The sequence below is a fragment of the Urocampus carinirostris genome, chromosome 11 (genome assembly GCF_059441175.1).
Source record: "Urocampus carinirostris isolate Australia breed hairy pipefish chromosome 11, RoL_Ucar_1.0, whole genome shotgun sequence".
NCBI classification, from domain to species: Eukaryota; Metazoa; Chordata; class Actinopteri; order Syngnathiformes; family Syngnathidae; genus Urocampus; species Urocampus carinirostris.
In genome coordinates this window covers 6,842,395-6,865,752 of record NC_142359.1, presented here as the reverse complement: position 1 = coordinate 6,865,752, position 23,358 = coordinate 6,842,395, and the positions used below count along the sequence as shown (strand labels likewise).

At 41.0% G+C, this 23,358-nt stretch overlaps 1 protein-coding gene across 1 annotated transcript in view; it reads left to right on the top strand.

The window, feature by feature from the left end:
- col7a1l (collagen type VII alpha 1-like) overlaps nt 1-23,358 on the top strand; it is a 124,035-nt gene that overhangs the window by 46,603 nt on the left and 54,074 nt on the right. The window contains exons 16-47 of the mRNA XM_088347855.1: nt 1,957-2,106; nt 2,193-2,330; nt 2,406-2,552; nt 2,640-2,759; nt 4,024-4,170; nt 4,249-4,455; nt 5,623-5,762; nt 6,486-6,609; nt 6,688-6,831; nt 8,095-8,285; nt 9,104-9,178; nt 9,247-9,264; nt 9,727-9,750; nt 9,812-9,877; nt 11,096-11,176; nt 11,272-11,298; nt 11,361-11,405; nt 11,490-11,564; nt 11,637-11,705; nt 12,617-12,643; nt 12,712-12,765; nt 12,843-12,914; nt 14,413-14,472; nt 14,673-14,708; nt 14,777-14,821; nt 16,363-16,398; nt 16,506-16,550; nt 19,451-19,522; nt 19,626-19,658; nt 19,874-19,945; nt 20,015-20,074; nt 20,149-20,184. Of these exons, the coding sequence (XP_088203981.1) occupies nt 1,957-2,106; nt 2,193-2,330; nt 2,406-2,552; nt 2,640-2,759; nt 4,024-4,170; nt 4,249-4,455; nt 5,623-5,762; nt 6,486-6,609; nt 6,688-6,831; nt 8,095-8,285; nt 9,104-9,178; nt 9,247-9,264; nt 9,727-9,750; nt 9,812-9,877; nt 11,096-11,176; nt 11,272-11,298; nt 11,361-11,405; nt 11,490-11,564; nt 11,637-11,705; nt 12,617-12,643; nt 12,712-12,765; nt 12,843-12,914; nt 14,413-14,472; nt 14,673-14,708; nt 14,777-14,821; nt 16,363-16,398; nt 16,506-16,550; nt 19,451-19,522; nt 19,626-19,658; nt 19,874-19,945; nt 20,015-20,074; nt 20,149-20,184 (2,636 nt within the window). The remainder of the gene's footprint in view (nt 1-1,956; nt 2,107-2,192; nt 2,331-2,405; nt 2,553-2,639; nt 2,760-4,023; nt 4,171-4,248; nt 4,456-5,622; nt 5,763-6,485; nt 6,610-6,687; nt 6,832-8,094; nt 8,286-9,103; nt 9,179-9,246; nt 9,265-9,726; nt 9,751-9,811; nt 9,878-11,095; nt 11,177-11,271; nt 11,299-11,360; nt 11,406-11,489; nt 11,565-11,636; nt 11,706-12,616; nt 12,644-12,711; nt 12,766-12,842; nt 12,915-14,412; nt 14,473-14,672; nt 14,709-14,776; nt 14,822-16,362; nt 16,399-16,505; nt 16,551-19,450; nt 19,523-19,625; nt 19,659-19,873; nt 19,946-20,014; nt 20,075-20,148; nt 20,185-23,358) is intronic.

Here is a 23,358-nt window from a genome sequence, read left to right as displayed (position 1 = left end):
ATTCTCTTTTCATAATTTTTATCAAATTATTAAATATAAATGTGCTGGAGACTGAGCTTTTGTCTGGGGCACGGGTATAGCAATTTAGTAAATTTGTCTCATAATATATGGTGTGGCTCTTTCCCAAAATAAAATAATTTTAGTTTGCTTTTATGGCTCTTTGAGTCAAAAAGGTTCCCAACCCCTGACTTACAGTGATGTCCTACTTAGTTGGACTAGGTAAAGCTCGAAGTTGCTGGGCTGGAAATGGTGGACAAACACTTTTACCGGCTGGGATAGGTTAGCTAGCACAGGGGGTCAACCGACCTCCTCGCATGAGATCTAGCTTCTCTTGAATGGTCCGCCTTGTAAATGGCCTTGCAGGCATATCTATGAATATCTACGCTCATCTCCTTGAGCCTTTGTGGGCTTGTTTTTAGTTTTAATAGACACATTCAATTTAAAAACAAAGTGAATAGATATACAGTGGAACCTCGGTTTTCGAACGCCTCTCAGTTAGAACAAATCGGAGTCCGACCAAAATTTTCGAGAAATTCTTGCTTCGCTGTTCGGTCAAAAAATCGGAGTTCGAACGCCGGTATTGCGTGAGTGCGTACGCTAGGGTGCGATGCTGAGCGGCGTACGGGTGTAGATCGCTCTTTTTGTGACCAACTGTTATCGCGTGCGGACGTGCTTCGTTTTGCTTTCGCTTTTAATATAGGTGTACGAAGTGTTTTAGCCCCTAATTATGACTCCGAAGAAAGTCAGTGCAAGCAGCAAAGTTGCTACAGTTGAAAAAAGAAAAGTAGTGTGTACAACTATTGCATTTAAGAAAGAAATAATAGCAAACTATCAAGGAGGTGTGCGAGTGTCTGATCTTGCCTGCGCCTTCTGCTGACCACCACAAAGGTAAGAAATCCTATTCATAATTCTTTTCTTTATCCTTTTTTTTTATTTTTACACATTCATATTAGCGCAATCTTTCGTACGGAAGATGACGATAACGCAAACGTACGATTAGCCTGGGTTAGCTTTAAGTTTACGTTAAACCTTCAAGGTAAACATTCAGGGTGTTGGAACGGAGCCCAACATTGAGGGTGTTGTAACGGAGCCCCCTTTCCAATGAACCGCTCACCACTTGTTGTGGAGACCTGAGTGCTAAATGACTTGTAAACGACCTGATTTTTATTTTTTTTACACATTCATGTTCGTGTAATCTTTCGTACGGAAGATTACGATAATGCGACCGTACAATAAGCCTGGGTTAGCTTTAAGTTTACGTTAAACATTCAAGGTAAACATTCAGGGTGTCGGAACGGATTAAAACGATTTACATTATTTTTAATGGGAAAAAATGATTTCGGTGATCGAACATATCGGTTTTCGATCAGGGTTCTGGAACGGATTATGGTCGAGAACTGAGGTTCCATGATACAGTAATCCTTTGCTGTATTGCGGTTTACTTTTCACTGGTCCAGTACTTTGCAGATTTTTATCCTACATTTTGTTCTGCATTCTGATTGGCTAAACAGTCACCCCGCCCCTTTCCTGCATGTGCCTGCCAGTGCTTCAATAACGTTGCGGTCTAAGTTGTACTCGCAGGTAAATCAGCAACCTATATTACGTGTGCACAAATGTTTTTCAATGTTGTGTTTCTCCAAAAGTCATCCTGTTAAGGAAATACTCAGGACTGACAAAAGCACTAGAAAGCAGAGGAAGATACTTTCTATCACCCACAAAAAACAAAACTGAACTAAAACTAAAACATTGGAAGAGGCGTAACCAAAATGATGTAATATAACACGAAGAGAACAGGATGAAGAGAATCATTATATACATACAGTATATATAGTTAGGAAAATACATTTGAAATTATATTGAGTATGAAAATTATCTTTATTATAATGATGTCTGCTTATTCTAGGCTGGCTGTGAAGACCTTGTATCCCTGACAGTACAACACTGCTTTATTTACAGATGATGGCAACCCCCAGTCACGTTACTTAGAACCTACCATTCTAATGTACAACATCAAAGACCTGATCCCACATTCCACCTACACAATCACAGTCTCTGCAATATACAGCAACACGGAAGGACCAGAGATTTCCTTAACTCAAGCCACAGGTAGTGAACAAGTTAGATGTTCCTCACGAGTTCCTGTGGAGATTTCTGTGATTATGACCTGCTATGTGTTGTGTTTGATTCCTCAGCAGCAGCCTTGGGCTCAGAACCTCCCCAGCTAGTGAAGGAGGTCAAAATTGTGGACACGGGTGTCAACTCTGTCACGCTATCTTGGAAGCAAACACCCGCTGCAACTGGTTACAAAGTCTCCTGGATCCACTTCATGGGTGAGCTTATGTGTTTATTATGCTTTGGTATTGAGAAGATTTACTCACGACCCAATTTGCCTGTTATTCCACTAGGGGGAGACGAAAAGTCCCATGTGGTACAGGCAAATGTGACAACCTTCACCATCAATGACCTACGCGAGGGCTCGGCATATAAGATCCAAGTGTCCTCCATGGCGGGAAACCACGAGGGAAGCTCTGTCCTGGTCACCGCACGGACGTGTGAGTCCTTGTTGTCAAATATTCTGATTTGGAAAGAGGTTAACAGGTAAACCCTCGTAAGTTTTTTAATCTTGGGTTACTCTTCAGTGGACTTACCAAAAGTGACCGGCTTCACGGCGGTTAACACCACAAACAGCAGCACGGTTCTGACCTGGAACCGTCTGACGGGTGTGTCTGGGTACCTACTCAGCTGGAGACACATCTCAGGTTTGAGCAAGCAACATAATGAAGTGTTGTTACGATGATCCAGTGTTCTCGTTTGCCCGTGTCCCTGCGTCCTAGACGCATCATTTTTGCTGGGGACTCATTGTGTCAAATCAACGTGCGTCCCCGGGACGCAACTTTTTTGACACCAAATTGTCATTATTACCCGATTACTTTTTTTTTTAACAAAGATTACCGCACTCTAAACTTTTCGTCAGGCAGAGCCGCCATTGTTGTTTTGGTCTCGCCGTTCGAGTTTTCGTCTGCACGCCGATCTCGGCAAACGAGATCTTGTTGCTTCGAGATGACGTCATTGTTTTGGTGGTTGTCGAGCGAAAGAGAAGTATGCCTCCGTAAAAACGTTTGGTATTAGGTGCAAATCAACAAAAAATTGGTAATCTCGCCAGTGTCGGTAATAAGTCGAAACTTAATACAGAAAGTGGTAACAACGGCAAAAATTCCGTCACGAAAAAACGGCAGAGAAATTCTTCAGAAGACCGCAATGGCAAGGAAAACACGTGTTTTAAAGCGAACGATTCGACGAAAGATAAACAAAAGAATACTAGCAAGAAAAGGACTTTTCTGCCGAAATGGGCTCAATTATATTCCTGGTTACGCTATGAGGAGGATGATAATGGAGGCTACATGTTCTGTGATGCGTGCACCCAGCGTGACAAAAAAACTGGATTGCATTAATCATTTCGCAATACGAACTTTCAGAAAAGCACATTGGATTGGCACAACGACAATGAAAACCACAAATTCGCTATGGAAATTCCGTTGCTGCAATTGGACCTTGAGAAGGCATTATAACTGTGGCGGGAGAGCAAACCACGAAGAATATATGAACTGAAAAATCTGAAGTGATTAAAACTGCATGAATATAGAGAGTAATATTTCAGCAATATTATTTTGTATAACGTTTAATATTTTTGTGAACTGAAAAATCTGAAGTGATAACTGTTTAGTATTACCAATTAAGTGTGATGATTAAAACTAAATGAAAATATGGATTTATATTATATAGTTGTCGCCGTTTTGCAATTTCAACCTCGATAACACTAAATTTTGGGGACCCATAGATCTCTGTTGGGACCCATAGATTTTTGAGCATGCGAGTCCCCGGGACCCATCACTTTTCACAGGTAAAATGAACACTGGATGATCATCAAATTTCTGTGTAAATGCCCTTTTGACTGAAAACGGTAAGAATCTTCAAACTCTAGTTATTTCTTCTGCTGAAATGAAAAATTTTGTTTTATTTCAGTGCTTGAGACTAAAAAAGAGACACTGGGTATTAGTTTTACCTCCTTTAAAGTCGCCGATCTCCTGTACGGTAGAACTTATATCTTCGCCATTAGGCCTTTATATGGGCAAGTGGAGGGACCAATCAGCACCGTTTACCAGAGGATTGGTAAGTAAGGCCTCACTCTATTCTCATTCACTTTTGATTTAATGTAATAATTGAGTATATTGCTTCTGTGCATCTCAGTGGGACAGCACCCTTCGACATCCCACCCACCAACAGTGGCCCCTTATGTCACAACCAGCAGCATAAGCCTTCAGCCAGGAAGCAAACACACCAAGCACCCCGGTGTGCCGACTATGACTTTAAATCAGATTCCCGTCACACATTCAACAGTGAACTACCCACAATTAACAACATCTAGTTCAGAGAACGCAGCTCCATCTCAACAAAGTATTTACTTTTCCAGGTTGTCATATTATGACCAGTGTTCCCTCTAAGCTGCGCGCGTGCGCAATTGCGCACTGCTCGCATATTCTCTGCGCACAAGAAAATCTAGCCGGCGCACAAAAATGAGGGCTCAAAATTACTAATTAAGAAGCGACTTAAGTCAAAGTTACAGTGCATGAAGGTACAAATACACGGGTTCCCCTGACGTTGTGTCCTAAATGCCGTATTATGAAGTCGAGTCAGAGTAGAACGAAGTTGAGTAAAGTTAGTAGAGTTGGTTGAGAACCGGCTTCTTCGGCTCGGCTCACTAAAAGGAACTGGCTCTTTCGGGTCCTAAACGGCTCTTCAGGTTGTTTTTGCTTCTTTAATCCCAATATGACCAAACATTATGTAAAACTATGCACAAAATGAATTAAAAGAAGGGGGAAATAGAACAAAAAAGAAAAAAATACCAAAATGAAAAAGTAGTGAAAAGCTGAGAAAAAAAGTAAGAAAAGGAAGAGAAAAAAAGAAGGAAAAATTTAGAAAAAAGCCAGAAAAAAAGAAAAGAAAGAAATGTAGGAAAAAAGTAAACAGAGAACAAAAAGAAAAAAGTAACAGCTCAGAAAAAAAATCAACACAATGAGATTTTTTTTAAAGAAACTTTAAAAAAGTAGAAAAAAAACACGGAAAAAAGAAGAAAAAGTTTGTGTTGCATTCAAATATTTTCCAATTATATCAAGTGAATCTTGTTACCAACCTTGTACTTCCACTAAAAAATGTGATTAAGTATAGTTCTGTATCTTGCAACCGACTAAATAAGCCCCCAAAAATGTTAATATTATGCGAAAAAATATATCAGGAAATAAAAAGAAATGGATTGTGAAAGAATTGTAAGAACAAACGACGTTTGTATGCCGTACAACCTTTGCAATAGTACTTGAGTCAATTCATTCAAAAGAGAAAAATAATTTTGCATTGCCGGAAACGCAGCAAAATGTAACTTGATGTCAAGTTTTGGACATGTTTAATAATGAATTATCTTGCCACACTTGGGATTATGGTTGCTCACTGTTGTTTCAAGCGTTGCTCACCGACTTTGTGTGAACGCTCAGACCCGTAAGGAAAATTAGAGGGAACATTGATTATGACTACTGAGTTTTCTGACTGACGCATTGATCGTTTTCCCAGATTGCGGCGGCAGCAAAATGGACGTGGTTTTTCTGGTGGACGAGTCGTCCAGCATTGGCGCCAACAACTTCGACAAGATTAAGGAGTTCATATTTCGAGTGGTCACCTACTTCCCGGTCATCGGTCCTAGAGGCGCACAAGTTAGTGTTCACTGACAGAACCTTGAGTCATCCATCCCAACAGTGTGCAGTTCTGAACCTCATTGATAAGTTAGAAGCTCAAAATAAGGAGAGAAGATATACATTGATTTTAAACTTGCAAGGAGAACAGGGGAGCAAGCCCAAACTTCAGATAAGAGATTCCAACCTGTTCTAAAAGCCTTCCCTTGAGCCCTTTCTTTTTATTACATCTCCAGGGTTACAAAGGCAGATCTGCTTTTGTGGCGTCTAAATCGACCTCTTAAATGTTGTGGGAGAGCTATTTACAAGTTGCTGACGCTAGAAAAGATACACCAAGCATTCGACTTTTTTACAACTGCCAGTTGGAGAGGGGGAGGGGCCAGAAGAGGAGGACTTACGTCCGTCTCCTTGGCCGCGCTCCTAAGTCTGGGGGGCACCTCCCCCATCAAACTGCATTTATTTAGGCGATAGAAAGACAGAGAAAGAAAGACACGCCCTTCTGGTACCAATATTTGAAACAGAAACATGATACCATCGGGTTTAGACATACACACTTTTTGAGGAAGTACCCTAAGCCCACCTTACAGCTTTTAAAGGATTTGGAAATCAAAAAACAGAAACACGAATGTAGAGAGTTCATAATAGTCAAAATAACTAACTGGCATCCTATATAATCTCCTTTGCAGGTGTCCAATATTAAATACAGAATACATTTAAAGTGAAATCCTCTATTCCCGCATTCAGATAGCCGTGGTTCACTTCAGTGATGAGCCTCGAATTGAATTCCGATTCAACGATCACAAAAACCGAAACTCTCTGCTGAGGGCACTCATGAAGTTACGCTACCGAGGGGGCAACACCAAGACAGGTTTTTGCACAATATAACATCATCCACAGATTCAGAATAATCAATTTTCTTCAACTTTTTTTGCCTTTCTAAAAACAGGAAAGGGCATGAGCTATGTTCTACAGGAAATATTTCAAGAGTCTCTGGGCATGAGACAGGAAGTCGCCCACGTCTTGGTCCTGATTACAGACGGCAAGGCACAGGACAATGTGGATCACCCTTCCAGGATGGCACGTGCTTTAGGTCAGATTCAGATTCAGATATACTTTATTGTCATTCTTGTACACGTGTACACAGAACGAAATGTCGATACATCTGACCCGCACAGTTTCCTTAAATGTACAGATATAAATAAAATGTTGTATTGAGTTGGAGTATTGAAGTACTAATAATATACTAAATAATTATAGCTATGTATAGTATTATACAGTAGTGCAAAGAGTGCAAGAGGAGCAGCTAACCAGATGTGCAAAATGGGCAGTCAGGTAAACAAGTCACTATACAATAACAATAACACTGGAGTACGATAGTGCAGAGGAGAACAGATGTGCAAAGGAGTGGCCAGGTATAGAGAACTGCCAGTAGTGCAAAAACAAAAAAAAAACAGATGTACAGATTAGCAGCTGTGTAGGCTTACTATGTGTGTGATTGACCATTTAACTGTCTAATGGCCAGGGGGACAAAGCTGTCAGTTGATAGTCAAAGTTTAGAGCAGGGAAGGCTAACTTCAATGCTGGAGGGTAGCAGACGTTCCGTGCTACCTTGGTGCCATATGGATACTGAAGTTATATACTATTTTTTACGCTGTTTTATTCCAATTATACTCAAAAATACTTTGTGTTACCTCAGCCTTGAGTGAAACCTTTTAAACGCCTGTGCTTTGGAATGTTTTGTTTGGGTTACCTATCACCTCGCCTGGGGCGTTAGAATGTGTGTATCGTGCCCCATTCTGTCCGGAGGGCGAGGACCTCTAACCCTTCTCCCAAGCTTCAAAGGATGATTGGGAAATTTGCATCAAGGACGGCGCGGACCAATCAGCCAGAGGCTTGGTCATGGGGCTGGACATTTGATCATCATGTGTCATAAAAGTGGGCAACTCGGACGCCCCCGTTCGCTCGCTCTCTTTCTACACACGATTGTAATCAGCGAGGAAGAAAGCTGTTGGATTCGGCTAATAGATTAACATGTGGACTATACTCGGCTCAATAACTTCTCCGACTTCTGAATACGCTCCAACTGTAAGGAATTAGGAGTCAGATTTCAGTTCAGGAAATGTTAAAACCTTACAATACACACTCTTTTATATATGAATAGAATCTAAATGCACTTCATATATTTAATTAATGATGATTTACATTTTAAGGCATACATTAAACATCCTTTGTACTAACTAAACAACAGAGTTTGAAGCAATCAACAAAATAAGAGTTTCCGACAGGGTTACACTAACCTGGCGGGCCACTTCTCAATATTTCCATTTAAAATCAATGTGTTATTTTATTACAGGTGTCAGCATCCTCGCCGTGGGTGTTGCCAATGCTGACCTGCAGGAGTTGAGTCAGGTTGCGGCACCTAGCAGTTATAAAAACGTCTTCTACTCTCAGACCTTCGATGACTTTCCTTCTATCGAGAACGAATTTGTTAGCAACATCTGCAGCGAGGAGCTCCTCTCTGAGTTCAAGCAGCACGATGATGAGGTAAAAGGAAAACACACATATTTAATACATTTGAATTGTATCCATAGACTGGTTTTACAGAATTTACTGCTTGTAGGTGGATGTAAACCACTGTCATTTTTCATGTATTAGCTAACAGTAAATTATCTTCCTCGCGTTTACTTTAAATCTAGTTAAGGCTTTAAAAATCTACATTGTTAAGTTAGATTTGTAGGGATTTTTCTATCTTTAATTTTGAAAATTGTTAGAATTGAAACGAATTATTAACTACTGCCGAACTCAAGGTCGCAGTGACAGGCCTACAAAGCCGTGCCATGCGGCCGAAGTGCGATGAGTCAGTCAGGTAGGAGAAAAAGAGAGCGGCGATCGCTTAGCCAATTCTTTTTATATGGACCAGTAAAGCTCGACTAGATCATGCCCCTATGGGCGTGCTCTTAGATATCTGATACTCTCAGTATCAGGTGACGGTGTTTGAAATGGCTAAACTTGTTAGAAAGCCAAAAAAGTGATACATTTGCGTCATAATTACATACGGTGAGAACATATTTTATCAATACATAGCCTTGGATGTTTTAATTACATTCTAAACTTCATGTAATCAAATTTCATTATGGTACATGGTGAATTGGTACGTTCGGGAACTGTCCACTGTCGTTCCACCTATTCCATGCAAGCCACCCGAAACAAAGAAGGTGGCAGTCATTTATTTGCTGGGCTTATTTGCGCAAAAGATTCATGGTCTACAGTTGATGGATGGTTATTTCGAACAGGTTTTTACCTTTGGTAGCTATCTCATGATGTCAAAATTGTTTGCAAACGTATAACTTATCTCATTATAGTTAAATCAACTGAACATGCCTACTGATGACCCAAAGGACCCGGGAAAACCTCAGGGACCTTGCCGATGTGTTAAAGTAGGTTGTGCACTACATTTCATGCCATTTTTAAAAATTATTTGAAAATTATGTTCTGCCTTTTCCAGGGCCAGAAAGGAGAAAGGGTGAGTTTAAAGGAGATTGTTTGCTAATCAGGGTTGGGTAGGGTTACTTTAACTTGATTACTTTCAATGACTTTTGGATGACTCCAGTACCAAATATGCTAATAAAAGACAAAAGAAACTAAATATGAATAAAATGATTACTCACAACACGTGGTAAGCTTTCTCTCCTGGCTTTGATCTCTTTGATCTCTGGCAAAACTAACATAAAATGCGACAGAAACAAAATGAAAATCAATCCAAACAGCTTGCCAACATCATTTTTGCCGTTCCATGTGTTCCGTTACTCCCCAAGCCTGCACAAAATTTTGTAATTTTATTCATATTTAGTTTCTTTTGTCTTTTATTAGCATATTTGGTATTGGAGTAATCCAAAAGTAATTGAAAGTAATCAAGTTAAAGTAACCCTACCCAACCCTCTTGCTAATACAGTCATTTATAATAAAATCCGCATCGCTTTTTCAGGGTGATAGTGTTGGAGGTGGTCTGGTAAGTTTCACTAAGATACCCGTTGTCAATTTAACACTGCCTTGACATGTATTTTTCACAGACATTTAGGCAAACTCCCGGGAACTTAGATCCTTTCACTTCTACAAAGGGAGAAAAGGGCGAAAGGGTAAGGCGTGAGCGTTGGCTAGCAATGTTCCCTCTAATTTTCCACGCGTCTGAGCGTTCACACAAAGTCGGTGAGCAAAGCTTGAAACAACAGTGAGCAACGGTAATCCCAAGTGTGGCAACTAATCCATTATCAAACATGTCCAAAACTTGACATTACGTTACATTTTGCTGAGTTTCCGGCAATGCAAAATTATTTTTCTCTTTTGAATAAATGGACTCATGTACCATTGCAAAAGTTGTAAGGCCTTCAAACGTCATTTGTTTTTACAACAATTCTTTCACAAGATTTCCATTTCTTTTTATTTGTTGATATATTTCGTCGCATAATATTAACATTTTTGGGGGCTTATTTAGTCGGTTGTAAGATACAGGACTGTACTTAATCACATTTTTTTAGTGGAAGTACAATGTTGGCAACAAGATTCACTTGATAGAATTGGAAATTATTTGAATGCAACACATACTTTTTCTTCTTTTTTCCGTGTTTTTTTCTACTTTTTTTAAAATTCCTTTAAAAAAATCTGATTGTGTTTATTTTTTTCTGAGCTGTTACTTTTTTCTTTTTGTTCTCTATTTGCTTTTTTCCTACATTTCTTTCTTTTCTTTATGTCTGGCTTTTTTCTAAAATGTTTCCTTCTTTTTTTCCTCTTCCTTTTGTTTCTTTGTTTCTCAGCTTTTCACTACTTTTTCATTTTGGTATTTTTTTCATTTTTGTTCTATCCCCCCCTTCCTTTAAGTCATTTTGTGCATAATTTTACATAATATTTGGTCATGTTGGGATTAAAAAAGCAAAAACAACCCGAAGAGCCGTTTAGGACCCGAGAGAGCCAGTTCCTTTTGGTGAGCCGAGCCGAAGAAGCCGGTTCTCGACAAACTCTACTAACTTTACTCAACTTCGTTCTACTTAGACTCGACTTCAAAATACGGCATTTAGGACACAACGTCGGGGGAACCCGTGCATTTTTACCTTCATGCACTGTAACTTTGACTTAAGTCGCTTCTTAATTAGTAATTTTGAACCCTCATTTTTGTGCGCTGGCTCGATTTTCTTGTGCGCTGAGAATGTGCGAGCAGTGCGCAATTGCGCACGCGCGCAGCTTAGAGGGAACACTGTTGGCTAGTATATTCTGTTGTGACTTGAGTGTGATATTGTTTTACTTACCGGGTAATTCAATTTTCCCTTCGCTGCATTGGGTGTATCACATTACTTTGACAGGGACCTCCCGGAACAGATGGCATCCCTGGGCTGCCCGGACGCCCTGGAAGATCTGGACCTCCGGGCTCTGCCGGCCAACGGGTAAATGAATTGCAAAGACTATAGACTTGTATCAACATTGACTTTGTGTTTTAACACTTTTGTCGCTCTTGAACAATTGACTTCTGTTCTTTCAGGGGCCTCCAGGCGTACCGGGCGATACGGTAAAACAACTCGGTAAATGTATGTGTTTAATTCAATTATGACCATGATTGTGTTATTACAGGGTCCTCATGGTCTCACTGGGCCAAAAGGCCAAAGAGGAGAGAGAGTACGTTTTATAAAGGGATCTTTGAATGCATATTTGATATAGTTAAACGCAAAAAAATGGAAACAATATTCCAAATCCTCACAGGGAGAGCCAGGTTATGTGATCGCAGCCCCAGACGCCAACTTCATCCCTGGGCAAAAGGGAGAACCAGGATCCCCAGTGAGTCTAAAGCTCAAAGGTTTTAAGGAATTGAATTTAATGTGAAAAAATCTTTTTCGACTCTGTCCTCAGGGAATTCCTGGAATCATTGGCGTTTCGGGTTTGCCTGGCCCAGTAGGACCGCCAGGAATATCTATTAAGGTAAGAAGAGATCAAATTTAGAGATTTTATCCAAGTATGCATTGCTTACACTATCTCATTGCATGTATTTCCCATATTTTTAATAAAAATGCTATTGGGTAAATCAGGCAAATAAATTCAAAACAAAGGTCAGAATACTTCCTACGTTTTTTCCGTTACTGTCACGGTTGCCATGGCGCCCAATTGGCCCCGCCCGTGTGGCGCCAGCTGCAGCTTGTTGACAGATTGGCTCCCTGTCAGTATTTAAACTGTCCTGTCAGTCCCCTTTTGTCGATCCGTCTGCGGCAAGCCCTTTTTCGCCTGTCCTGTTTTTTTGCTCCTGTTTGTCTCCCGCTACGATCTGTTTTGATCTCGACCACGTCTGTTCTCCCGTCCCGAATTACGACCTGTTTTGATCTCGACCACGTCTGTTCTCCCGTCCCGAATAACGATCCGTTTTTGATCTCGACCACGTCTACTCTCCTCTCCTGGCTTTCGAGTTGTTTTCCGATCCCGACCACGTTTTTGCTCTTCCATCCCAGCTACTGACCCGTTTTTTCTGTTCCCGACACTGCCATTGCTCGCCACGGAAGTCCTACTTCCGCGTTTAGAGCGACTTGCTTCCCGCGTCCAGCAATCCCCGGATCGGGGGCGCAACCCTTTCCCTTTCTTCTAATAAAACCCGTTTCGCGAGTGGGTCCTGTTTCCGTTCTGGTCCTGCCAGTCGCGTCAATCATAGAAGTGGCTGTTGTTTGGTCGACCTTTTTTAATCCGAATACATAACTGACATCTAAAGTAAGCCCACTTAGATTAACCAAAACCACCTTCAAAGTAACCCTGGAGTAGTTTGTTTATTGCTCAGGCAAGAAAATTAGATAAAATATTGTTTTACAGCCTACCTTAATCACAATGTGTTTTGCTGCTTTTTGAAGGGAGTCCCTGGGCAGCCTGGAGAAAAGGTACAAAAGGATGATTATGGTCTTTTTTGTTGGACTTCAGATAACAAACTTGTATATTTCCTCGCAAGGGTTTACGTGGGAAGCCGGGAACAAAAGGTGAAAGAGGAGAAGCCGGAAGCAATGTAAGTGCGTATATGGAAAATGTTAAATACTTTGTGAAAAAGTTTCATCTTGTTCTTTATCGTTCACAACCAACAAGGGAATTGCAGGTTTACCTGGTCCTATTGGTATCGACGGCATACCTGGCGTACCTGGTCCCAAAGGAGAGAAGGTAACAATGTGTATAAATGTCTTGTTCTTAAAGTCTGGCAATTTGCCATCATTATTTTTCATTCTGAGCAAAATTTTTCTCCACATATCAAAAATCTAGTCTGCCAGTTTCTCTCTCAGGCAAACATGGACATGCTGATGCATGCTTTTATATCCTCTCATTTAGATTATTATAATGCTCTACTCTCCGATATTCCCAAAAAGTGTCAGAGACCAGGACAGAAACAGGACCCACTTGCGTGACGTTTACCAGAAGTTTTATTGAAAGAGAGAGGAAGAGCCACGCCCACGATCTGGTGTTCGCTGGGCGCGGGAAGAAAATCGCTCTCGTACTCGGATTGTGATCCGAACGTGAAAGTGGATTTTCCATAGCGAGCGATGGCGGTGTGAGGGGCGGAAAACTGGTCGGTAGCTGGGACTGGGAGAGCAAGCCGTGATCGGAGTTGGAAACGAGTCGTAAGCCAGAATGGGAGAGTAGGCGTAGTCGGGAACAAAAAAGGGTCGTAAGCCGGGACGGGTAGACAGAAGTGATCGGGATCAAAAGGGGTTGTAACCGGAGACAAACAAGGGCAAAAACGAGACAGGCGGGAATCAGGGTCGAAAAACGCTTGTCTTGTATGCACAGAGATTTGCAGATGGACTAACCCCGGGGATTGGTTCAAATACTGACAGGTAGCCAATCGGAACCCACGGCAGTTAGCGCCAAATGAGCGGACATGGGTGATTCACATCGGTAATCATGACAAAAATAACAGAGCCAGCTTGCAGCTGCTACACAATTTAGCAGCAGTGCTTATGGGGGACAATTGTGTAGGGTGTGGTTCAATGGCTGAAAATCCCGAGGCCATCTACTGCGGTCCCTATCAGTGGGGATAGGTCTCACTCAAGTCTCTTTCCTCACTTGGTTAGTCTGTGCCTTGTCATAATCATATTCCATACTATTTATTTGGTTTTTATTGTTTATCATGTGTGCCTGTGTTTTGGGCGTTTCAGGTTGTTGGGTGGGGATAAGGGAGGGGATTTTATCGTTTTATTGTGTTATTGTTCTAAGGGATGGGCAGGGCACCCATATGATGCGGCAAGGGTAAACCAGTGAAAGCTGTCGGGCCCTGCTGTTGAACAGAAGAGTGTGTTGTGTCACCCTGACCAGAGTGACATGGCCGCTTTCTTGTGTCCCGTTTCATCTGGAGGGACCAAAGCATGACCGACTCGGTTGCCGTGGTGCTTAACCTGTTTGGGTGTTTGGGCATTTGGGTTGGGCATTTGGGTTGGCCATGGTCCCCAAAAACTTGTGTGAGCTTTTTTTTCCTACTTTTTCCTTTTTTTTATTTTCTTTATTTTTGTATGTGTTTGTCTTGCTGTCGGTCACCCCTCTCAAGGGATCTGATCAGGTTAGATAGATAGATAGATGTGTTATTGTACCCTAAATGTTTTTATGAAGCACTTTAAATTGCAATTTAGAGCTTCACAAATACTTTTGATTTGACGAACTTTTGTAGGGGGAATGCAGTTACAGCTCAGAAGGGATCCGGGGCCCTGGCGGGGATCCATGGGAGAAGGTAACGCACACAAAATGACGTATCGGAAAACATGCTAGGACAAAGTCCAAATCCATCCCAATTCTCTTCTTGTCATCCTTTCTGGGCTCCACTCATGATTAAATATTGCTGTGATATGCTAATGCAATAGACCCTTTTTTTTCGGAAAGAACTGTACTTTGTAGTTTTGTCTAACTGCAATCCTACCCTCTTTTTCGTAGGGATATGTGGGTGTAGTGGGATCCGCCGGCCCAAAGGTACTCAATATTTCATTCAATTTCAAAATGGTTTACATTATTTGGGATGATGTGATTAATCTGTCCAGGGTGAAGTTGGAGAGCCAGGCGTCCAAGGAAGCATAGGACCTCGGGTCTGTATTTCATTTTTGACCCCTGCCACTATAGAACTACCCAGAATAAGAGGTTCTATGTAAAGGACTGCTACATGAGTTTTGAGCAGTGGCAGGCCGTATATTTTACATCTATGCATTCAGCTCCAGTCTGAATTAGTGACTCGCTTATAATCCTACCTCTAGTCTGGAAGTGGCGGACAAAACCTTTTCCTGCTTGCAAAAGGCTTCGGAGTTGCCCAACCTTTCGCTACAACACAATATATTGTCTTTCCTTGTGTAGCTCTTCTAGTCAAATGTAACTTCTGTTGGTGCCATCGCTTTGGTGGATTACCAACCATTAGACCATAGGTGCCAAACGGGTGGCCCGTGGGCCGATTCAGGCCAGCCGAGGGTTTTAATCGGGCCAGTGAGACAACACTGAGAGAAGCTCGAGAGAAAAACGAGCTGCAGTGTTAAATACCGGTATGTCCATTTGATGTCAGCCAAGCCAGGCACCACTCACAAAGCAACTGTCGTAATATTCTTTTTTTCTCTCTCTCTGTTAATTTTTCTCTCCCTCTATCAAATTTTCTATCTCCCCCTCTCCAACTCTCTTTCTCTTGCTTTCCTCTTTCTTTCTCACTCTTTCTCTTCCTCTCTCACTCCCCTTTTCTTTTTGTCTCTTCTTTCTCACCCTCTCTCGCTCTTTCTCTCGGTTTCTTTCTCTCCCTCCCTCCAATTCTCTCTCTTTCTCTCTCTCCCTCTCACTCTCTCCTTTTTGTATTTGGCTTTTTTCTTTCTCACCCTCTCTCTCCCTTTTTTTCTACTTTTCTTTTTCATTTTGTCTTTCTTTTCTTTTTTAATCACTTTATCTCTCTTTTTTCATGCTCACTCTCTTCCTCTTTCTTTCTCTCTTTGTTTTTTTCTTTTTCACACTCTTATGATTTTGTTTCTCTATTTCTCACTTTATTTCTTGTTTTGTTTTTATCTTTTTCTGTCTTTTTCTTTTTCTCTTTCTCTCCCCTGCCCTCTCTCTTTCTATCTATTGAGTTCTCTCTATTTCTCTTATTCTTTCTCCTTTTTGAGTTTTACCTTTTCTCTCTAACCTTGTCTCCCTTGTTCTCTCTCTTTTTAGCTCTCCCTTCCCCGCTTTCTCTTTTTTTCCCTCTCTCTTTATTTCTCTTTTCCTGAAAACTACTTGTCCTGCCCCAGTGAGTTTTTTTCTAGCATGTGGCCCCCAGCTCAAATGAGTTTGACACTCCTGCATTAGACAATCCGTGAAATCAGTTTCTCAACGCTTGCTAGCTAGCGTTCAGTCGCCAACTTGGAATCTCATTGCATAAACCAATAGCTTTCTTGAAGACTGATATTATGGGACAAGGCCTTCAGGATTTTTTGTGAAGGCCTTTAGGTAGATTTTGGAGCCTAATGGCAACAAATTGACTGGTTCAATGCATAATATTAAGTATTGTTGGTCAAAATATACTTAACAACACATGAGTTAGATATTTTTGAGGCCTTCGTCATCCACCATTGATTTTTAGAAATTAGCAAGAGAATGAATCAGTTTTTTTCCACAGGGGAAAAAGGGATCTAAAGGGGAGCCAGGTAGCAAGGTGAGTCCATATCCTCACACTTTCATCCAAATATCTTAATTTATTTGATCAGGGTTTTTTTTCTAGAGGGTGAAATAAGGTTTCAAATGAAGAACCTTTTTTTATAGGGAGAACAAGGCGAAAGGGGACTAATTGGACCACCAGGACCAGCAGTGAGTGACATTAGCCATGATGTTCTTGCAGACAAAATGGATTTTATATTCCAACCAAAAATTCAGATGTATTGTGTGAATACGGTAATTGCACTAAAACACATTAAGGGAAAGGGTCTCGGCTGTTCAAAATATTTTACCCTCGCCGGACCCTCATTAAATAAACCTCTAGGAGCAAAGACGGAGATGACACGGGAGCCAACTCGTCAGAGCTTCAATGGAGATCTTTTGCCCACATCTTGTCCCGCGTCACCGATTTTAATTTGGCTCACCTCGTTCACATCACCTCCATTACTGGTCACAGATGTTATCCGCCTCTTTCATTGAATTCGCTTTTTGTTTAAAGCCTATTGAAAACGTTTACGAGACAAGAGGCGCTCATGTCAGTTCACAAGATCAGTTTATTTGAGATATTTCATTCTGTGTATAGATAACTTTGATGCTCATTAAATAACATACATTTCCGATACTTGAGTATTTAGAAACTTTTACATTGATGTTGTGGATCATTGTTTATAATCAAGGCTGCACTGGGTTAAAAAAATGGAAAAAGGACCAGGAAGAGTGATGAAATAGTCATTTTATTTTTGTATCTTCTGATAAAAAGAGCGGCGTTCCTTCTAAGGTGCGCGCTTGCGCAATTGTGCAATGCTCGCACATTCTCGGCGCACAAGAAAATCTAGCCAGCGCACAAAAATGAGGGATCAAAATTACATATTAAGAAGCGACTTAAGTCAAAGTTACAGTGCATGAAGGTAAAAATACACGGGTTCCCCTGACGTTGTGTCCTAGATGCGGTATTTTGAAGTCGAGTCGAAGTAGAACGAAGTTGAGTAAAGTTAGTAGAGTTTGTCGAGAACCGGCTTCATCGGCTCGGCTCACTAAAAAGGGTCCTAAACGGCTCTTCAGGTTGTTTTTGCTTCTTTGATCCCAACTTGACCAAATATTATGTAAAATTATGCACAAAATGACCTAAAGGAAGGGGGGATTGGAACAAAAAAGAAATAAATACCAAAATGAAAAAGTAGTGAAAAGCTGAGAAAAGAAGAAACAAAAGGAAGAGAAAAAAAAGAAGGAAAAATGTAGAAAAAAGCCATAAAAAAAGAAAAGAAAGAAATGTAGGAAAAAAGTAAATAGAGAACAAAAAGAAACAGCTCGGAAAAAAATAACACAATGAGAATTTTTTTTAAAGGAATAAAAAAAAGTAGAAAAAACACGGAAAAAGAATAAAAAGTTTGTGTTGCATTAAAATCATTTCCAATCATATCAAGTGTATCGTGTTGCCAACATTGTACTTCCACTAAAAAATGTGATTAAGTACAATTCTGTATCTTACAACCGACTCAATAAGCGCCCAAAAATGTCAATATTATGCGACAAAATATATCAGGAAATAAAAAGAAATGGATATCTTGTGAAAAAATTGTAAGAACAAACGACGTCTGTAGGCCGTACAACCTTTGCAATAGTACATGAGTCAATTCATTCAAAAGAGAAAAATAATTTTGCATTGCCCGAAACTCAGCAAAATGTAACTTGATGTCAAGTTTTGGACATGTTTGATAAATTGCCACACTTGGGATTATTGTGGCTCACTGTTGTTTCAAGCGTTGCTCACCGACTGTGTGTGAACGCTCATACCCGTAAGGAAAATTGCAGGGAACATTGAAAAAGAGCAAAAGGATCATTTAGGCCCATCCACTTTCTCATATCGGCACTGCTAATTCAAAAATCCATTTTCAAGCATATTTTATTGTTAAAATTCCGTTCATGGAACAAATATAGAAATTACAAAGAAATTGAGATTTGTTTTTAGAATAGCAGTGACGATATGAAATGAAAAAATGAAATTAATTCTTTTGGTCTCTAAATAGACAACTTAATGCAATTGTTTTTTGAAACACTTAGAAAAAAATATTTTTGAAGCACTAAATTTGACAATATGAATTGAAAACCTCAGAATGCAATACCGCCAGCTAGGATGTGTTTCATTTTCGGTACGTTTGATAAATATCTTGACAAATACATTCAAAAAATAAAAAGCAAAGAAAAAGATCCATTTATCTGAATGTTGAGGTCACTGTGGACAAAAATGGCTCCAAATCACATCAATTTATATTTATAGCGTTATAAAAAAATGTGAAAAAGAAAAAAACAAAGAGAGAAAGAAAGAGCATGAGAAGGAGATAAAGTGAGAAAAACGAAAATTAAAATAATGAAAGAGAGATGAATAGAAAAAAGGGAAAGCGAGAGGGTGAGAAAGAAAAGAGACAATACAAAAAGGGAGAGAGGGAGAGAAAGAAAAAAAGACAAATAGAAAAAGGGAGAGGAAGAGAGAGAGAGAAAGAGAGAGAGTTGGCGAGAAAGAAACAGATTGGCTTTCTTTCTATACAAGTTCAGCGTTCCCACTCTCTGTTTGTCAGTCCGTCAACGAACCTCTGCCCCGCAAGAGGTGGGTTCTGACTCGGGCCTGTTGGTATTTCCTGTCCGGTATTGTTTCCGTTTATTTTGTCCTGTTTAATATTGGTTTCCAGTTTTGTTCGCGTCCATTTTTGTCCTGTTTATTATTCTGTCCAAGTCAAGTCATGTCAAGTCATTTTTATTTGTATTCCCGTCTAGTTTGTCCTGTTTAGTTTCGATATCCTGTTTCTATATCAATCCTGTCTGTCCCCTCCTGTCCGCTATCGACCCCATCTGTCCGATATCTACTCGGGCAATTGGTGTCGATCTCGTCGGTCTCTGGCTTCCTGTCTTTCCACGCCAGACCGCTGCCTAACGTGCATGACTCCCCATTTCCCGTAAAATAAAAGCTTGTGTTAGAACTTCACGCATTTGGGTCCTGATCCTGTTCTAGTTCTTGACATCTACAGTATTTTCCTTTTTTTTTTTTGCCTCTCCAGGGTCTGACAGGACCAATTGGCTTAAAGGGAGACGAAGGTCCAAGAGGAGCCCCTGGAGACTCAGCCAATGGTGTAAGACACCTCTTCTAAATAATACATGATATATAATAGATATAAATCTATACGATCATATTTCTGCACTCATTATTTTGATATTTGTGTCTCCACGGAACAGATTATCGGTCCAACCGGCAAAAAGGGCGTCCGGGTGAGATCTCGATGAAGACATGTCCATTAGTTAACGGGGTAGCGATTACTGTTTTGGAACATGTCGTGGCGGCGGGTTTTCCTTAGGGCCCTCCGCTCAATTAAAAGTTTCTCTCATTAGCTTTGTGCGTTTGAATGACTCAGTCAGCCTCTCAAGAGCCACGACTTTGCTTTTGAAAAGTCGCCTATTGATGTGTCACATTTCGTTTCCTGCAGGGAGACGTGGGGCCGACCGGTCCCGCCGGACCCCCGGGAACCAAGGGCGAACAAGGAGACAAAGGCGAAAAGGTTGGACGGATTAGAAAACAGTTTTTCCAGAAAAATGGATAGTTTTGTTTATATCACGATTGGCTGCAGGGAAGTCCAGGTTTCGGGATTCCGGGACAAGGGGGACCGAAGGGAGAGAACGGCGAGCGGGTGAGTGGGTTTCTTTTTTACAAAATAATGCTTTGCCTTTTTTCTTATATATTCTATGTTGCTCTACTTTACAGGGAAATGTGGGATTATCTGGAAAACCAGGACCGAAGGTAATGAAATCCACAGATATCCATCCATCCATCCATTATCTGCACCGCTTATCCTCAGTAGGGTCGCGGGGGTGCTGGAGCCCATCCCAGCTGTCTTCCGGCAGTGGGCAGGGGACACCCTGAACTGTTTGCCAGCCAGTCGCAGGCACAAAGACACAGACAACTCCCTCATTCATTCACACCTAGGGACAATTTGGACCGGCCAATTCAACTGACATGCATGTTTTTGGGATGTGGGAGGAAACCGGAGTGCCCGGAGGAAACCCACGTAAGCACGGGGAGAACATGCAAACTCCACACAAGAGGTTCAGAACTGTGCCGCTCACGCGCTAACTACTGCGTCGCCCTGCTGTCAACAGATATCCATGTACATCAAAATCATAATCTCAACGTGCACCATTGGAGCATCACCCGCATTAAGACGCGAAAGTATTTTTGGGAGGTGTTTCCCTTTTTGGCAGGGTTATTAGCATTTTCACCTCTAGAGTGATCTACCTTGTTGCTTGTAGAAGAGCTGGGTCTGGCCTGACTAAGTGTTGAGTCAATTTTTTGGGGCATTTTTTCCCACATATAGTTCAACCCTTTAAACTTTCTACAATACTTTGTGTTGAAATCGTAAGTCCTGACCTAGAAGAGTGGAATGTCAATCCTGGAAAAAGGATGAGTCATCAAAACTGAAAGTACTCAGTCAATTTTTTCAGGGGGGGCATATTCACCTCTAGAGTGACCTACTTCATAGCTTGTAAAATTTTGTAATCCTGGTCTGAAAGAGTTGAATGTCTTCCGGGGAAGCTGCTAAGTCAGCAAAATAAGAAAAAAACAAGTTAGCTTGTATGCAATTTTCACATCTAAAGTTACTAATTACACTGCCTGTAAAAGATGGTAATGATGTTCTTCTCGCCTGGGAGATTGGAAAGTTTTACTGGAAAAAATGCTGAGTTAGCAAAACTAAAAGTACTGAGTAAACCTTTGCCAGGGGGGAGCCTTTTCACCTCTAGAGTGACCTACCTGATGGCCTGAAAAAATTTGTAATCTTGGCCAAACTTTTTCTGGTCTGAGAGAGTTGAATGTCTTCATGGGAAGCTACTGAGTCAGCAAAATAAATAAAATGCCAATTCAGCTTTTTGGGCAGTTTTCATATCTGGAGTAACTCCTCACTCTGCCTGTAATAGATGGTGCTGATGTTCAATGTTTTTCTGGCCTGGGAGAGTGGAAAGTCTTACTTTAAAACAACTGCCAGTAAAACAAAAAGTACTGGGCCAACGATTTTTTTGAGGCATTTTCACTTCTGGTGTGAACTTCCTGATTGCTTTTAAAATTTTGTGATCATGGCCAACCTTGTTCTGGCTTTTTTGTCAGTGTTCTTGGCATTTTTTCACATCCGGAGTAACTTATCACACTCCCTGTAAAAGATGGTGTTGGCGTTCTGCCCCGTGGAATGTCTTTCTGGGAAAAAATGCGGAGTCAACAAAACCCCTAGTGCTATCTCTGTTTATTTATTTTTTATTTTGCACATCCACTGTAACCTACCTGACTGCCTGTGAAAGTTGGTGGTCCTATCTAAACACCTTCCCCATTTTCTCAGGTGGACAGACACACACACACAGATTTTTATACTTCCATCCCAAACAACAACCTTATCACCACCCTCTCTCTGCTTGAGGGTGATAACTTCTTTGAATGTCCATGAAAATGGCTCTGTTGCGATCCACAGAATCCAACTGTGTAATATATTTATTCCAAAACAGATGATAACGCCGACGGATATATAGGAATTTGTTCTTTGTTGGAAGTTGCTTCTTGTAATCTGTTTTCAGCTCATTATTTACGTTTACAAACAAACAGACGCTTAAATGGATTCCCAATGTGGTAGTTAGCCTTCCTTTTTCGATTGACACCTTTTGCATGATTAGGGTTTGTTTATGCTAGTTTCATTCATGCACAAAGCGTGAAGTTATTTAAAACTTGGGTCTTCCTCGACACAGATATTCCACCTGTTTCACTCTTACCTTTATCTCTTGGCTAACAACGTGCACAACAATTGTCAGAGAACCGGACGAGATCGGAGGCAGGAGGCAGGAAGGATGAACTCAATCGCGTAACGACCAGTTACTTTTATTTAGCAAAATAAAAGTTGCTCAACACTCAGGGACAAAACAAAACAAAAACAGGCTTACAGGCAAACAGGAACTCAGACTAGGACAAACACAGGTTTTCCTCAAGTCAAACAGAACAGATTAATACAGAACAGAAAGCGCAATGAACCAGCAACCGGCAATACCCAAAACCCCCATTAAGAAGCACACACGCAAATTAGGCGATCTGCTACAGCCGGTGCCCAGGGGGCGGGGCCAGCCGGTCGCCACGACGACCATGCTGGACATGACAACAATATGTCGTTATCAATGGCAATGAAGGCAAATATAATTCTATGGGCAGTGAAATCAGCTCTCCCGTTGTAAAAGTTCATTCATTTACAAATGGTGGTAGGAATAATACATTTTTAAGTCAAAAATATAATAACTAGATTGCCCTAATGTAGGTTTTAGATCAGGGGATGATGTAATAATAGTCTATAGCAGGGGTGGAGAACGAGTTTGACACAAAGAGCCGAAATTTTTAACTGTGAGAATCAAAGAACAACACCACGCACTGACCTGCCATGACAGACAGACACACACAAACACACACACACAATTAAAAACATATTATATCCCATAACACACATAAAATAACACATAACACTATTTCCGTGATTGGCAGTCAGTTAAATGTCCGGAGCATTATTATATATATACCGGAGCCATATCCCCCTAGTGGGAGGTGGCTAGAGTCAAGAACACATTAACATTTCTGACTCTTTCTGGGAGATTGATACAGAGGAGGGGATTCCCAGCCCCCTCGCTCAACCCAACTGATGTGTTGGGAGTCATTAGGTGACCAAAACCCCCAATTCGAATCCCTAATGCCGAGTAGGGAGGCAATGAGTACCAATGTTGAAAGTCTTAGGAATGACTCAGCCGAGGCTTGAACCAGCAACCTCCCAGTCTCGGGGCGGACGCCATACCCCCAAGGCCACCGAGCTGGTCCGGAGCAGCATTAAAAACAACAAATCTGCCAAATTAATTTCAAAATATTATTTATTATTTGTTATTAACTCTGATGGATTCAAGT